General features: G+C 34.5%; 1 protein-coding gene across 1 annotated transcript in view; it reads right to left on the bottom strand.

Moving 5' to 3' along the window:
- Positions 1-14,883, bottom strand: part of EPHA5 (EPH receptor A5) — a 347,186-nt gene that overhangs the window by 259,544 nt on the left and 72,759 nt on the right. Inside the window, 1 exon segment of the mRNA XM_021702245.1 lies at positions 7,126-7,789. Within this exon segment, the coding sequence (XP_021557920.1) occupies positions 7,126-7,789 (664 nt within the window).

Below are 14,883 nucleotides of genomic sequence, written 5' to 3'. Positions count from 1 at the left end.
ATACACAAAATTGATTAATATAATATAAAGGATCTCTGCACTGAAAGCCCCCCTCTGCTTGTTAAAACTGCTCCCTAATCTCTTTACATGGCTTTTTTTCCCCTCCATATCTATGTTAAATATCACCTTCCCAGAGAAATATTTTCTTCTTGCCCTATCTAAACTTGCACACTCACACTGCCATTAGCAACTCTCATAATTTGTTAGTGTAGATGTGAGTCTATATGTATGTTTGTACACCTATGTGTCTGCATTCCTAGGATGAAGAATTGCATATATGGAATACAGTACCCAGTATAATCATAACTTAAAAAATGAGTGATAATAGCTAATCAGAGAGCAAATCTTCTTTATAAAGGCAGTTCTAATATATTTGCATAGTTCTGATCACCCAATAAATACAAATGTGGGATTATCCTTTGATAAATGATACTGCTCAAGAATATATCTATTTTGGGGCGCCTGGGTGGCTCAGTTGGTTAAGCGACTGCCTTCGGCTCAGGTCATGATCCTGGAGTCCCTGGATCGAGTCCCGCATCGGACTCCCTGCTCAGCGGGGAGTCTGCTTCTCCCTCTGACCCTCCCCCCTCTCATGCTCTCTCTCTCTATCTCATTCTCTCTCTCAGATAAATAAATAAAATCTTTAAAAAAAAATTAAAATTAAAAAAAAAGAATATATCTATTTTGAGAAAAAGAGAGCGTTTTCTAACCCGAAACTACCCTGTATTTTACAATAGACAGACACACACTCCTGTAAATACATTTTATTTTTAATGAGAGATATAAGGAGTAGCCAATGTTCATTGAATAAATACAGTGTGTTAGGCAGTAAGTAATTTCCATATAACGTCTCACAGCATTGCTTGACTTAGAGGCAGAGAAAGAAAGGAATTGGGAGATTCAATAACTTACACAGGGACATAGAGCTGATAAATGGCAGAGGCGGATTGGAATCCAGGCATTCTGGACAGAATATAGATTTGTGCTCAAACCACTAGAGTATACTACCTCTCAAAAGCAGCATATTCCCCACGATATCCAAGTTAAATCAATCATGCTTCAAATGTACACATCCTTCATTCTGCAGAATTTTAAAAAAAACATTCGCTTTTGCAAAGGTAATCAGTCTATAAACATACTTAGTTTTAGCAGCACATTTCACCTACTTATATTGACAGAAGGAGTATATTTTAATTACTGGGTTTCAACTGGTCATGATTTTGCCCCCAGGGGACATTTAGCAATCCATGGAGGCATTTTTGACTATCAAAATGGGGAGTGGAATATCCTACTGCATCTAGTAAATTAAAGGCCAGGGATTCTGTTAAATATCCTACAATGAATAGGACCACCCCATCGCCTAACAAAAAATATCAATAGTACCAGTGTTGAGAAACCTGATTTGGAAAAGAAAAAAAAAAGTGAAAGCAAAAATAAATGCAAGGTATGCTCTAAAACTGTAACAGAACTAATTCAAAACTATTAAGGAGTTAAAAGAAAAAAATCTATTTTATTATTTTCATGTATAATACCTGCAAATGGATGAAATGATTTAACCGCTTAATTGTCTTGGTGATGGTTCTCAGAAGCAAGACACACACACACACACACACACACACACACACACACACACACAAACACACACACTTGCATCACTGACACCCTGTACTTCCATAATTACCATCTTTTGTTAAAATGTTGAAATTAAAATTAGTTTCCTTTTGTTGCATAAAAAAGCATACCAAATAGAACCAAAAGTTCAACCCCTTTGATGTTCTTTGGTAATATGCCTAATTAAAGGGCGCCTGGGTGGCTCAGTTGGTTAAGCGACTGCCTTCGGCTCAGGTCATGATCCTGGAGTCCCGGGATCGAGTCCCGCATCGGGCTCCCTGCTCGGCGGGGAGTCTGCTTCTCCCTCTCCCACTCCCCGCTTGTGTTCCCTCTCTCGCTGTGTCTTTCTCTGTCAAATAAATAAATAAAAATCTTTAAAAAATATGCCTAATTAAAAATAACTAGGCTCTCCAATGCATAATTACACAAGCACCTAATACACTATATTTCCAGTCAATTTTGTTTCAAATATAAATATGCACCAGAAGTATGAATGATCGACATACTACTCCCTGCAGTATCTGTACTGTTTCTGAATCAAGGCTTTTTCTTGAGCTCAGTATTTTCGCTACATTTTCCTTGCTATGCAATCATCTCCCAGTTGGACAATTAATAAGTGCTTTTTCTCCACAGCCCTTGGCATGTAACCTCGCTTACCCTGTATTTTAGCATGCACTATATACCTTCTTCACTCTGACTGGTTTTGGCAGTGACCCACAATCTAAATCTCTTTCCTCCATTTGATATAAGTGAAACTATAATTATCTAGGGGTAATTTCAAATTACTACTTCATTCCACTAGCAACTGATGAAGATTAGTGGTCTTGCCTTGCATCTGAGTAAGTCAGCAACATAATCACAAGAGAACTCAGCAGGCAACATTTGATTCATGTGAACTCAATTACTTCTGTCAAACACATTCACTTCAATAAAAAGCAAAAACTTCCAAAATGGATTTTTGCTAATAATTTTGTACTCAAAAAAAAAAATTTCATATGACTCTTAAGGGAAAAAAATACCATGGATTTCATCAGAAATACTAATAAATAACAAGTAGGAAAACATACTTGTATAAATGGATTTAATACATTATTAGTTTCTGAAAATAAAAATATTTCAAAGAAATAAATTTGTATACTTAAAACAGTTTATTATTGAAAATTTGGGCATATAAGTAAGCCATAGAAAAATAAATGCATTCTATAATTTAAGTTAATACAATAGAAACCAGAGTATTGTTACCTCATTAAAACCAGGTTATTATGGGGAAGGTAGTCAATTTCTCTTAAAGGAAGTAAAATAAGGGGACATGAAGATGATAGATAATGAATTGCTAAATGGACAAGAATTCCTGAATCACTTCTTGATTGTCTTCTGGGTTGAAGCCATATGTTAATGAGCTGCCTAGTGTTCTGAATCCTGAATGTTTAGTCTCTAAAAGGCCTTGGGTCAACTCCATGATGCATGTATATGAGGTCACATGAGCATGATCTGACAGCAACTACCTGGTGAAATCCTGGTAGAGACTTAGTAAATATTAACATATGATAATCATTACAACAGTTTTACTCAAACTTCAGCTTCTTTATATAGTCATAACCTTAATTAAATCCCAACATTTTGATTATCAAAGAAACAGTAATTAAATGTAAATGTATAATAAGTGTATATTATAAATACATTTCAGGATGTGATGTTCTGAGGTCTAAATCACTAAGACGGTCTCCATTAACAGTTAATACATCATACACCAAGCATGTATGGTTTAACACAAAGAACTTGAAAATTCGGCCTGAGAATCGTAGGACTAAGAAATGACTGGTTTAAGAGACACATTTGTCAATTTTGTGACCAAAGAGACTTTCCTCAGATGATTTTAAAGGTAGAAAAGAAATCAATACGGTAGCTTTCCTTTATCCACGCTTTTGTTTTCGGCGGTTTCAGTTACCTGCAGTCAGCTGCAGAACAGAGACAGATGATCCTCCTGCCATATTGTCAGAAGGTCAATAGTAGCCAAATGATAGGTCGCAGTGCCTAAGTCATTCCCCTCACCTCATCTCATCATGTAGACATGCTATCATCTCATATCATTACAAGAAGGGTGAGCACAATACAAGGTATTTTGAGGGAGAGTGAGGACCTCATTCACATAACTTCTATTACAGTCTAGAATGGTTACATTTTATTACTTGTTGTTAATTTCTTGCTGTGCCTCATTTATACATTAGACTGTCTCACAGGAAAAAGCACAGTATATACAGGGTTTGGTACTATGGGCAATTTCAGAGATCCCTGGGGGTCTTGTAATGCAACCCTCTCAGATAAGGAAGGACTACTGCAATTTTCAACCACAATATTTTTTTATACTTTTGCCCATTCTACTCTCTCTTTTGATTCATTTCCCTATTTCTTGCCTTTTCATTTCTTGCTCATTCCTTAAGATAACATTCACCACCCCTGTCATCAAGGAGCATGTGAGCCAGTGGGCGTGAAAACAGTCATTAATTAAATAATAAATTAACAAAAAGATGCAAAATCTTAACTCTAAATGGCTCTACGAAGGGAAGATATATAGGTAAAGAATAGAGAGGCCTGATCTTGAAGACTCAGGGATACTTCGCTGAGGAAGGGGTGCTGGATGATAGATCTGAAGGATCAGTGTGAGTTAATCAGGCATGAAGTAGGTAGAAGAATGTTTCAGGGCAAGGGAACAGAATCACAGAACAAGAAGTAAAAGTGAGCTTTTGAGAAAGTGAAAGAAAGCCAGTGTGACTAGTGCACAGAGAAGAAGAGGAAGCATAGTTTAAGATGTGTCTGGAACGAAATCATGCAGAATCTTAAGCTACTGTAAAAACTTTATCTTAAAGCAAACGATTGAAGTATTTAAAGTTTGTGGTGGGGGTGAGTGAACAGAGAAGGACAGGTGTGTGAAACAAGATTTGCATTTTTGTAAAGGCGATACATTCACATGACTCAAAAATCAAAATATTATTATATAAAGTCATTCATTATATTGGAAAGTAAAGTTCCAACAAGACATGCCTATAGATTGGAGGAAAAGAAATAGAGAAAAGTGGATGAGTTTAAGAGACAGCCTGGTTGTAATTTCTACAAATATTTTGTGATGGGTAGGAACCAGAAAGTGAGTAGGAAGGAGATGTTAAGAATGATTCCTAGATTTCTGACCTACCAAGAATAGTTCAAAAACATCAAGATCCACACTTAATGGTTTGGGGATAGCATGTTAAGACCATAGAATGATTTAAAATTATGGTGGAATTTTATATGACACACACAGACACATTTACATTTGCATATTCATATTATGTGTAGATATAAATGCCTCAGGAATATCTGTGATACCTTAATTGTCCAAAATAAACTTTCAACATTTATTTATTCATTCAATGACGTAAGTTATTTATAGAATAAATATTTGAAATTCCTCATAGAGTGGCCACATATCATCTGTATTTTGGGGGGGAAAAAAGGCACCATTCATATGGTCTACATTGTGTAGAACACCCTCTGGGGCTGTGTAGTTCACAGCCTTCATGACCCCACAACTTCTATTCCTACTACCAGGATTGGGTAATAAATGAATTTAGACAGTCCAGCTTAGTAAAGTTTTCTACAATTCAGGGTATCTAGTTCACCCCACTGTCTCTCAATTAAGTTTCTACTCCTCAGTTATTAAAAGTATGAGAAGAGAAAGATATGCACTGAGTGCCTGGACTAAGAAACATTCTGTCAGAACACTACTTCCCCAAGATACTCTCATGATAAGCATGCACAGAACCTTTTAATCCCCGCAACAAACAAAAATTATCCTCTAAATGCAGAGGTCTTTTATACCCTCTGTCCATTTGGATGAAGACAAAGGTCATTGTGTTCTGACCTAAAGTGACCACATATGTTCTCTTAAGTGACATAAATAATCAAGTAGAGCATTTGATTTACAATTCTAGTCAACAAAATTTTAGAAATAGTAAGATTTATATTGTAAATATTTTAGACAAAATAATGAAATGTATTCAACAGATTATATTTAATCTCCTGCTTCTGATTCTACAATTATACATATCTTCACCTTACACTAAAAGGACTATTCAAGAAGAAAAGTTAAAATAATGGTAGTTAGGATTTTCCTTTAAATCCAATCCCAAATAAAAAATAATTCATTTCCCTGAAAAGTTTAAAATTATTTGCAAAACATAATTTTGATTTAATAGAACTGCATATATATGTATATACATATACAAAGGTATAGAGAGTTGTAGACCACATTAAAAAAAAACCATAAACTTAATTGTAGATGATATTGTAGGAATACAAAATAAGAGCTGATGCTAAAAAAGGATTTTAAAGATGGTGCAATGTGTTTCTAGAGAGAAATAATTAAACAAAGTTACCATTATTTACCTATCATTTCCCTACTTTTGATTCCCTGGATCTATAATCAATTTACAGTCAGGCCTGAACAAACTTGAGCAAGTTTAATTCACATAATATAATGGATTTAGAAAAAAAAAAATGCACCTGATGCTACCAGGTGGTATTAGGGGACTTTTCAGTACTTAGTTTTCTCTTCAGTTAACAGTAACTCTCATTACCTATTTCGCATGTGCATAGCATGGTGAAAACAAGTTCAGGTTCATAAGGATGAATGATTTTTTTTTTTTTAAGTAAAGATGCTTTCTTCCTCATAAGCTGTTCTTCACTCTGACATAAAGTATCAACCTATTCCAAAAAGCCATGGTTAAATATCTAAGTTTAACTCACCATACTGTGGGCAAAATGAGGGTATTTTCAAATGAAGAGGGAAATACACATGATCAAGTTTCATCTTAAAAGAAAAATTAAAACAGAAAAAAAATCCCCAGGTGTAAATTGCTTTGAAATAACTTTTTTTGTATTGGCTCTATCTCCAAAGTTATTTTCTTGGGTACTACTTAATATGCATTCAATACTGACTGGTAAATTTTTAAAAGCAAACATGTAACAGCACTTATATGTAAACAACACAGTGAACTAAGTACTGTCAGCTGACAAGTATTTTCATACAGAGTTCATATGGTTGAACTTATTTTAAAGGCAGTTAAAAGCATGCCAAACAAGTCTCATCTAACATTTGCATTTGAATTTTATATAGCAAGGTAAGGGTACTATTTTCTCTTCATGGAGAGAAAATAGCAGTAGAGTAGCAGAAAATAGAAAAAAAATCCTTTGGTTTGAGTTGCTCAAAAATAAAATTTCTGAAAGCAAAATGAATATGAAATACTACACTGCAAGTAAGACACTCTGAGTATTTTACGTATATCCAGTAAAATATTACATTAAATCTTTGATCGTTGCCAGAAATTTTAAAATTCTGAGAGAAATCAAACTTGAAGAGAAATAATCTCCATAAATTAGCAAAGTAAAAGGTCATCTGCTCATAATCATTGGAGGAAATACATATACATGATCCAACTGAAGTGGACAGCTCCTGCAGGTCTGCAGGCAAATTCTTACCTTGACAGGTGCCATTTTTCTCTTCATATCCTGCCTTGCACATGCATTTCCCGATGGGCACCAGCCACTCCCCTTCAGCACTGCAGTGCATTTTGGGTGGTTCATCTGTCACAGAATGGTTGACACAGGAGCCCGACACTTCAAGCAATTGCGAAGAATCAGCTCCAGTGATTGTGTCGGGGAACACAGCCAAGTGTCTTACCACAGAAGGGCATTTTTTATAGTACACACGCACAGAAACCAAAGCAATGCAAGCACCCACATCTTGGAAAGCAAGATAAAATCCCTTTTTGCTTAGAGGTCCTACATCTCTGACCTCTGTATTCAGTTTCATAACCCGGTCACCAAGATCAAGCTCCGTAAAGCTTTCATCGGCAGCAATGGTATCAATTTTGATGTATTGGTTTTCCTTGATGTTTCTCCCATTCTCATCATCTGATTCAAAGTAATACATGTTAAAGGTTTCCTTACAGGTTCCCAGTCCTCCAGGAAGACTGTTGCAGTCCCGCAGAGTAAACTTGAGTTCTATAAAGATTCTGGAAGCACCTTCATTGGAAATCCAACTGGTCAAAAGCCAGTTATTCTGATTCTGTTCCATAACTTTGCATACTTGGTATGTGTGGATAGGGGCATAATTTTCATCAACTTCACCAATCTCTTCCCACTGTATAAATAGAAAGATTTGTTTTTAATATTTAGAAAATAACTAGCAAAAATTATCAAAGAAAACTATTTCAGACATAGAAACTTCTGCAGCCTTAATCTATGTTATTGGGAAAAGGAGCAGTACAATGAGAACTAAAAAAAAAAAAAAAAAAAACCTTTTTAAATTAAGTAAAGTAATAGAACATCATTCATTGTCTCCACTAATTCAAAAGTTAACGCAAATGAATTTGATGGGGGAAAAAAGCATGTATTTAAGAGATAAGGTAGAAGTAAATTGAATATGGGTGCATTTAACAAGAAGGAACAGTGAAAGGAAATTATGTATATTTGGAAAAAAGTTAAGTATGTAAACTAACAGAGTAGATAAAGTGTTACAGAAAAAAGCAAGTACATTTTCTTTTTAAAAGACAACAGTGGAAAAAAAGCAGTAAATGTGAAAAAGAAGGGAGAAAAATGTAACACGTGAATCCACACTTATTTAATTCTGGCATGTTATAAATAACACATCAATGTAATAATACTTGCAAGAAAATTCATTAGTTTAAAATTAATAGTAGGTGCTTATTTCATTGACTCAATCTGCTTGAGATTCTTCTGCAAATTTGATACCTAAATGTTTATTCATAGGTTTATCTATGAAACATACAGCTAGAGACAGATATAAAATAGAGATAAAAATTATATATGAATAGCTTTGCCAATTTGAATCCTGAGTTTTTGGTATATCCTGGGAATGCATTAATTATTTTTTACCAACCCATTATTTCATGCATAATGACCTTAAGAGTTCTGAATATATATATATATATATATATATATAGGATATAGGATACAGAAAGAAATTAAGTATGATTTATATAGCTTCCAAAATATTAGGTCAAAGAGATCTAAACTTATCCCTTTCCCAATAAAATATTCCAGTTTTAAGACTTTTGATGTCCCATAATCACTTTCTTTTTATTTTTCTTTTTATTTTTTAAAAATTTTATTTATTTATTTGAGAGAGAGAATGAGATAGAGAGCATGAGAGGGGGGAGGGTCAGAGAGAGAGGCAGACCCCCTGCTGAACAGGGAGCCTGACATGGGACTCGATCCCGGGACTCCAGGATCATGACCTGAGCCGAAGGCAGTCGCTTAACCAACTAAGCCACCCAGGCACCCCCATAATCACTTTCTTAACAGTATAGAACCAAATTTTTATTCTCCATAAAGACATTATTATTATAATTTAAGAAGTTTTTTAAAGAATCTGTGTGTACAAAACTATATATATTTTTTGTTTTAAATCTTTAAAAATGACCCTGAAACACAAAGAGCAATGAAATCATACTGACTTCCAATAAATCCAGAATGTGATTTCAGACATTAAATATTATAGATAATAAACTTCATAGAACTTCATCTCTTTAGACATGAAATTAAATAGAGCATTATTTCTTGATTCTGTTCAACTGACAAAGATGTGAAAAATGTGGAGTCACAAGGGATGCACATAAATCGTGTACCTTAGATGGTCCCTCTCAAAATTCTAGCTGCCATCAGACAGACATAAGTAAAAGGTGCTAATGAGGGAAAACTGCTGAGCTCCTTAAATTCACAAGAGAGAGACATCAAGATTTTATCTTAACCACTTTCACATCATGGTGTTATGTGAAGCCTTAGTTCTTTCATTTAATCTCACTTTTGTCTTCTCTCAGAAATGTACATAAACTCTACTTAGCCTCAGATTTCCAAAACAGCTTTCCATCTCAGCAGTCTGTCACTAAACTATTTACTGTCTTGCTGGAGTGATCCAGCTATCAATCTCTTTATTATAAATGGTTACTGAATGCCATTATTAACATTTCATGCAAAAGAATATCTCGACTACCCAAATGAAAATCATACAAATGATCAGATACTTGTTAAATTAAATATATATTTTTTGAATTAGTAAAATGGAAATAGCATCAAAAAAATTCTTCTCTAAAAAAAAAAATCAAGATGCTACATTATCTCTGTCTTAGACTTACTTTATAAGTCTTCCAATACAAAACACAAACAGATTTCAAATCCTTGACCTTAAATCATTTATAAAAAAAAAAAAAACTATCTCTGCATTATAATTCCAACAGGACACTGCTAGCAAGTAAGAGGAGCTGGACAAGTAAAAGGAATCAGAGCAACAACATCTTCCAAGAAGATTACAAGGCAAGCAATTCACAGTCTTTGTACAAAATCCAAGGTACCACAAATATTATTAAAAATGCAAGCCAAGCAGCACTTGACAAGACAGCTTAATAGTTACTGCTTCAGGTGATAATTTCAAAGTATGGTCATAAGCATCTTACTTCTCTGAATATTCTCAATTAAGATGAGAAAAACTGTAATTTTCTTTGATGTTAGAATCTATCATGGTGGAATTTATTTATTTTTCTTTTCAAGTGTCCAAAATATAAATGAAGGCTCACATTTTCTATTTTTAATGCGTGAACAGAAATACTTTAATTTAAATAATTATAGCCATAAGCCATTCAGAGAATCAACTAGGTAATACATACACGTGAATATCTGCTACTATGTGGACGAATAGGCTAAGAAATAGACAAAAAAAATTCATTTATTTTGGATTGACTAGTTGAACCAAAACTTCAAATTCTTCCAAGTTTTCTTCCTTTTTAATACAGAGTGGGCATCTTGCTGCCTTCAGCAAAGATTATACTGATGAAGAAGAAACAAAGGGGATGAAAAGAAAGTAACACTCACCAAGAACTTAAGAATGTGGCAGGTATATTCCTAGACATTTTTGCAAATATCATGTTAAGGAAATTATAGCAGTTTAATGAAGGCACAGATAGAAAACACAATACTTTTGGTTCAGTTTTGTTCAATTTCCTATGACCCCATGGTTTAATAAAAGTATTTGCTGTTTCTTGATTACTACAAGCAGTTTGCCTGGGCATTTTGGAAATGTGGTCACTGAATGCAATATGGTGGTGTGCTCTTTTCTTCAAGTCTAGCAACTCCTCAAGGCCCACCCTCTGAGCCCATGCTTTTCTCTATGTTTGCTTCCTCCTTACTCCTATTTCTTTAAGATTAAAGAACTGGTTTTACACAGGAGCTTGGACTGGCTTGATTTCTTTCCCAGATGCTTGAGGTTGCTCCTTTTCCTGCTGGGCCCTGAAAACTCCAAGTTGTATTGGAATCCTATGCCTGACCAGGCATCGCAAGCCAGCCACAGTCATCAGAACCGGGGCAAACAAAAATGACTTATTTTCATAAACATCCAAAAGTTAGGGTTACCAACTTTTCCTACCCAAACCAGAACTACCCATAACTCAAACACTCTATTCTAGTCATTTAATGTCCCGTATAAATATTAGAAAAGGTCTTAAAAGATCTGGCCCTACTGTTCATATTAGAAATGAGGAAATTGAAGACTGAACAAAAGGAAAGATTTTCCCAAGCTCACAGAGGACAACCCTTTCCATCTGAGCATTCCATCTGCCTGTGTCTACCTCTGTCTTCTTGTTGGCACATCTCTGTCCTTGATGTGTGTATTTGTGTGCAGGATTCCTTGATTCACTGCCATCAATTGCTAGCCGACTCTGTCAAAACAAATTCACATTTTTTTTCGGTATCATCTAGCTGTAAACCTTTCTTCTTTATCTCTTTTCCTTTCTTCTTTCCTTCATTCCTAACATCCTTCCTTGCTTCCTTCCTTCTTTCCTTCCTTTCTCCTTCCCGCCCATCTCTTTCTCTCTCTCTATATATATATACATACATACACACAGACACACACATATATATAACATATATATATTAATACTCTGAAATACAGATATGAGAATAGAGACATGGTTGCCTTATTCTCTACTGTATCTCAGAGTCTGACCCACAGGGCACAGATTAAAGTACTTGATAATTTTTTTTTTAAAGATTTTATCTATTTGACAAAGAGAGCACAAGCAGAGGGACAGAGAGGGAGAAGCAGGCTCCCTGCTGAGCAAGGAGCCCGATGTGGGACTTGATCCCAGGGCCCCAGGATCATGACCCAGGCCGAAGGCAGCCGCTTAACTGACTGAGCCACCCAGGTGTCCCAGTACTTGATAAATATTTTATATGAATGAATATCAAATGTATACACATTCCTCCTTAGTCCAAAGATCTGCTAATTCAAAATATACAATAATTCAAACATGGTAAATAAAGATTGTATGATTTGTCTTTTGTGTTTGTTCACACAAAGACAAATTTTGTTCTGTGTAAATTGAATTTTATAAATTTTAAAAGGAGAGTTTATAAATTCATGGGTTTTTTTTTTTGAAAACTATTCTTCAATAAAAAGCTGTAAGCATTTAAGATATTTTCTTTTTCTTTTATTTTTATTATTATGTTAATCAGCATACATTACATCATTAGTTTTTGATGTAGTGTTCCATGATTCATTGTGCGTAACACCCAGTGCTCCATTCAGTACATGCCTGGTGATGGGTATTAAGACATTTTCTTTAGGTCACTAATCCATACAATTATCTGGAGTTCAGTTTTGTGTATTAACCTAAAGAACTAATTTTCATTAACATTACATTTGAACAATTTTAACTTATAGCTTAGTTCAAGTGTTATTTTTGACCATATGTTTAAAAATATTGTTTTCACTTTTTACTCACTAGTCTTCTTCACTATTCGTACAGATTAAAAGCTCAGAATATAGCATATGAGCTGGCAGCACTATACTTTATTTCATATTTCAGTCAAACAATATTTTCTTAGAGATTTTCTTTGGCAGAGTGATATAAAAATATAGCTAAGGATCAATTGCTTTTAGTCTGACATGCCCAAAGCATAATTTTGTAGCAAGACCTTGTTTACCACATAAATGCTTCTTTGAACATAGGGATAACTGCCCATTATCCTTTAATATCACAATATTTTGCATAATGCCTTTTGAAATGCTCCAGAAAGAAATTAATTCCAGGCTTCCCATTATATTTAAAATACTTTTAGATGTCATTTACTATGATCTGCAGTGTGTGTGTATGTGTGTGCGTGTATCTGTATGTTGTATGTTTGCTAACTTCACTGAAGGTATCCTGATTTCAAATTACTAATTAACGGCTGTTTTTAAAAGAGCAGTACCTCTGCATTACTTTAGAAAGTAACTAGAAAATAGTTTGACAATGTGCTCAAACTTGGAAGTAAGTCACTTTACCCATCTTAACCAGTGAGCAACACATTCCAATTGTTACCTCATAATATGTTTACCTAAAGTCTAGAATTCTGGAAGCTTCTTGCTATGCAAAAATAAGATGAAATATAATATAGGGGCACCTGGGTGGCTCGGTTGGTTAAGCATCTGCCTTCGGCTCAGATCATGATCTCAGGGTCCTGCATCGGGCTCCCTGCTCAGCGGGAAGCAAGCACGAGCTATCTACTTCAGAAATTCAATCTTTCTAATAGCTATGGTTCTTTTGTAAAGTAAATGTGACAAAATATATCAACTTTCAACAAAAATAATTTGAACCAACAATCTTGTTCCATTTCCTCAATAATGTGTTACATTACATCAAATAGGCATTTGAGTTGCTTAAAACATCTTTAAAATTCACGAGTATGATGTAGAAATATTACTAGAGATAACTCAATTTTCTGTGTATGAATAAAGGTGAAGTCAATTACATGGACTCAAATTCAATTCATGAAACAAATAAAAACACTCGAGAAAGACATAAATTAAACTTTCAAGTTTATACGAATATTTTCACAGGAAACCATAGACAATTGAGCATCTATATACAAAACTAAATATGAATGGAAATGAGATTTTTTTCCCTAGAAAAACAATTCATAGTTTGTTTCTTTAATGTTGAAGTTGGTAAAATTTTTTTGAAAAAGGAAAGAATAAATGAAAAGAAAGAAAACAATGAATTCTTTGTTAAAAAAAATTATCCAAATGCAGGTGAAATGAATTTGACATGGGGAAAATCAAAAGGACCATATCAGCTGAAATATGCAGAGAGAAGTTCATGATTTTAGCAAAGCCAGAATTTCCTAGTAGATACTGTGATGAACATAATTTAAAAACAAAAAAGAAAATGTATATATCACAACTGCTTATACATTTATTGTTATTCCACATTTAAGAAGGCATAAAATAAAATTTCACATAAAATTATAAAATATGTCATAAATACTTCAAGTTTTAAAATCTGGCTTTCTCCCTTGAAAAACTCACTCAGGAAAACAACTTCAAATTTATCAAATGGTCAATAATTTAAAAGGTGGCATGAGCTAAGTGGATAAGTATGCCTGGAATTAACAAATGAATAAACTGATTTAAGATCTTAAATGATCTCATTAGTGTTCTATCAAAAAGCAGTCCCATTAAATATGATATGGTATCTAGTTTGTCAGTGATTTTGTGGTATGAGTTATAATTTTAAAAGAAGCAGCTAAGGGGCGCCTGGGTGGCTCAGTTGGTTAAGCGACTGCCTTCGGCTCAGGTCATGATCCCAGAGTCCTGGGATCGAGTCCCGCATCGGGCTCCCTGCTCTGCCGGGAGCCTGCTTCTCCCTCTCCCACTCCCCCTGCTTGTGTTCCCTCTCTCGCTGTGTCTCTCTCTGTCAAATAAATAAATAAAATCTTTAAAAAAAAAAAAAAAAGAAGCAGCTAAAACCAAACAGATTTATAAATCACTGATCGAGTTTAGTTCCATATCAGTTATACTGTATATTAGGCACCATTCTTAAGTTATAGTAGCTTATCACTGTATATTTTCTATCATGTCATACCAAGAGATGGTCAATCCAACATTTGATAACATGCAAAACTGTAGGAATATTAAGAACCTTTCGTGTACTATGAAAAAAGTTTATATAACAATAAAAGTTTACATAGACTGTGAGTTTCTATCTTTGTAAAGAAATGCTTGTGATCTCAATTCCATACTTACTTAAGCAAGAGTACATATTTACCATGAATATTTTAAGGTCTAAGAAGTCATACGTCTCTCCTATGTTTTAGGATTTCACAGTGGACACACGTGTGAGGGCGCGCGCGCGCGCACACACACACACACACACACACACACACACACACACACACACACAC

The sequence above is a fragment of the Neomonachus schauinslandi genome, chromosome 2, assembly GCF_002201575.2.
Source record: "Neomonachus schauinslandi chromosome 2, ASM220157v2, whole genome shotgun sequence".
NCBI classification, from domain to species: domain Eukaryota; kingdom Metazoa; phylum Chordata; class Mammalia; order Carnivora; family Phocidae; genus Neomonachus; species Neomonachus schauinslandi.
The sequence above is the reverse complement of the archived record's forward strand: the minus strand, read 5'-3'. Positions and strand labels throughout refer to the sequence as shown.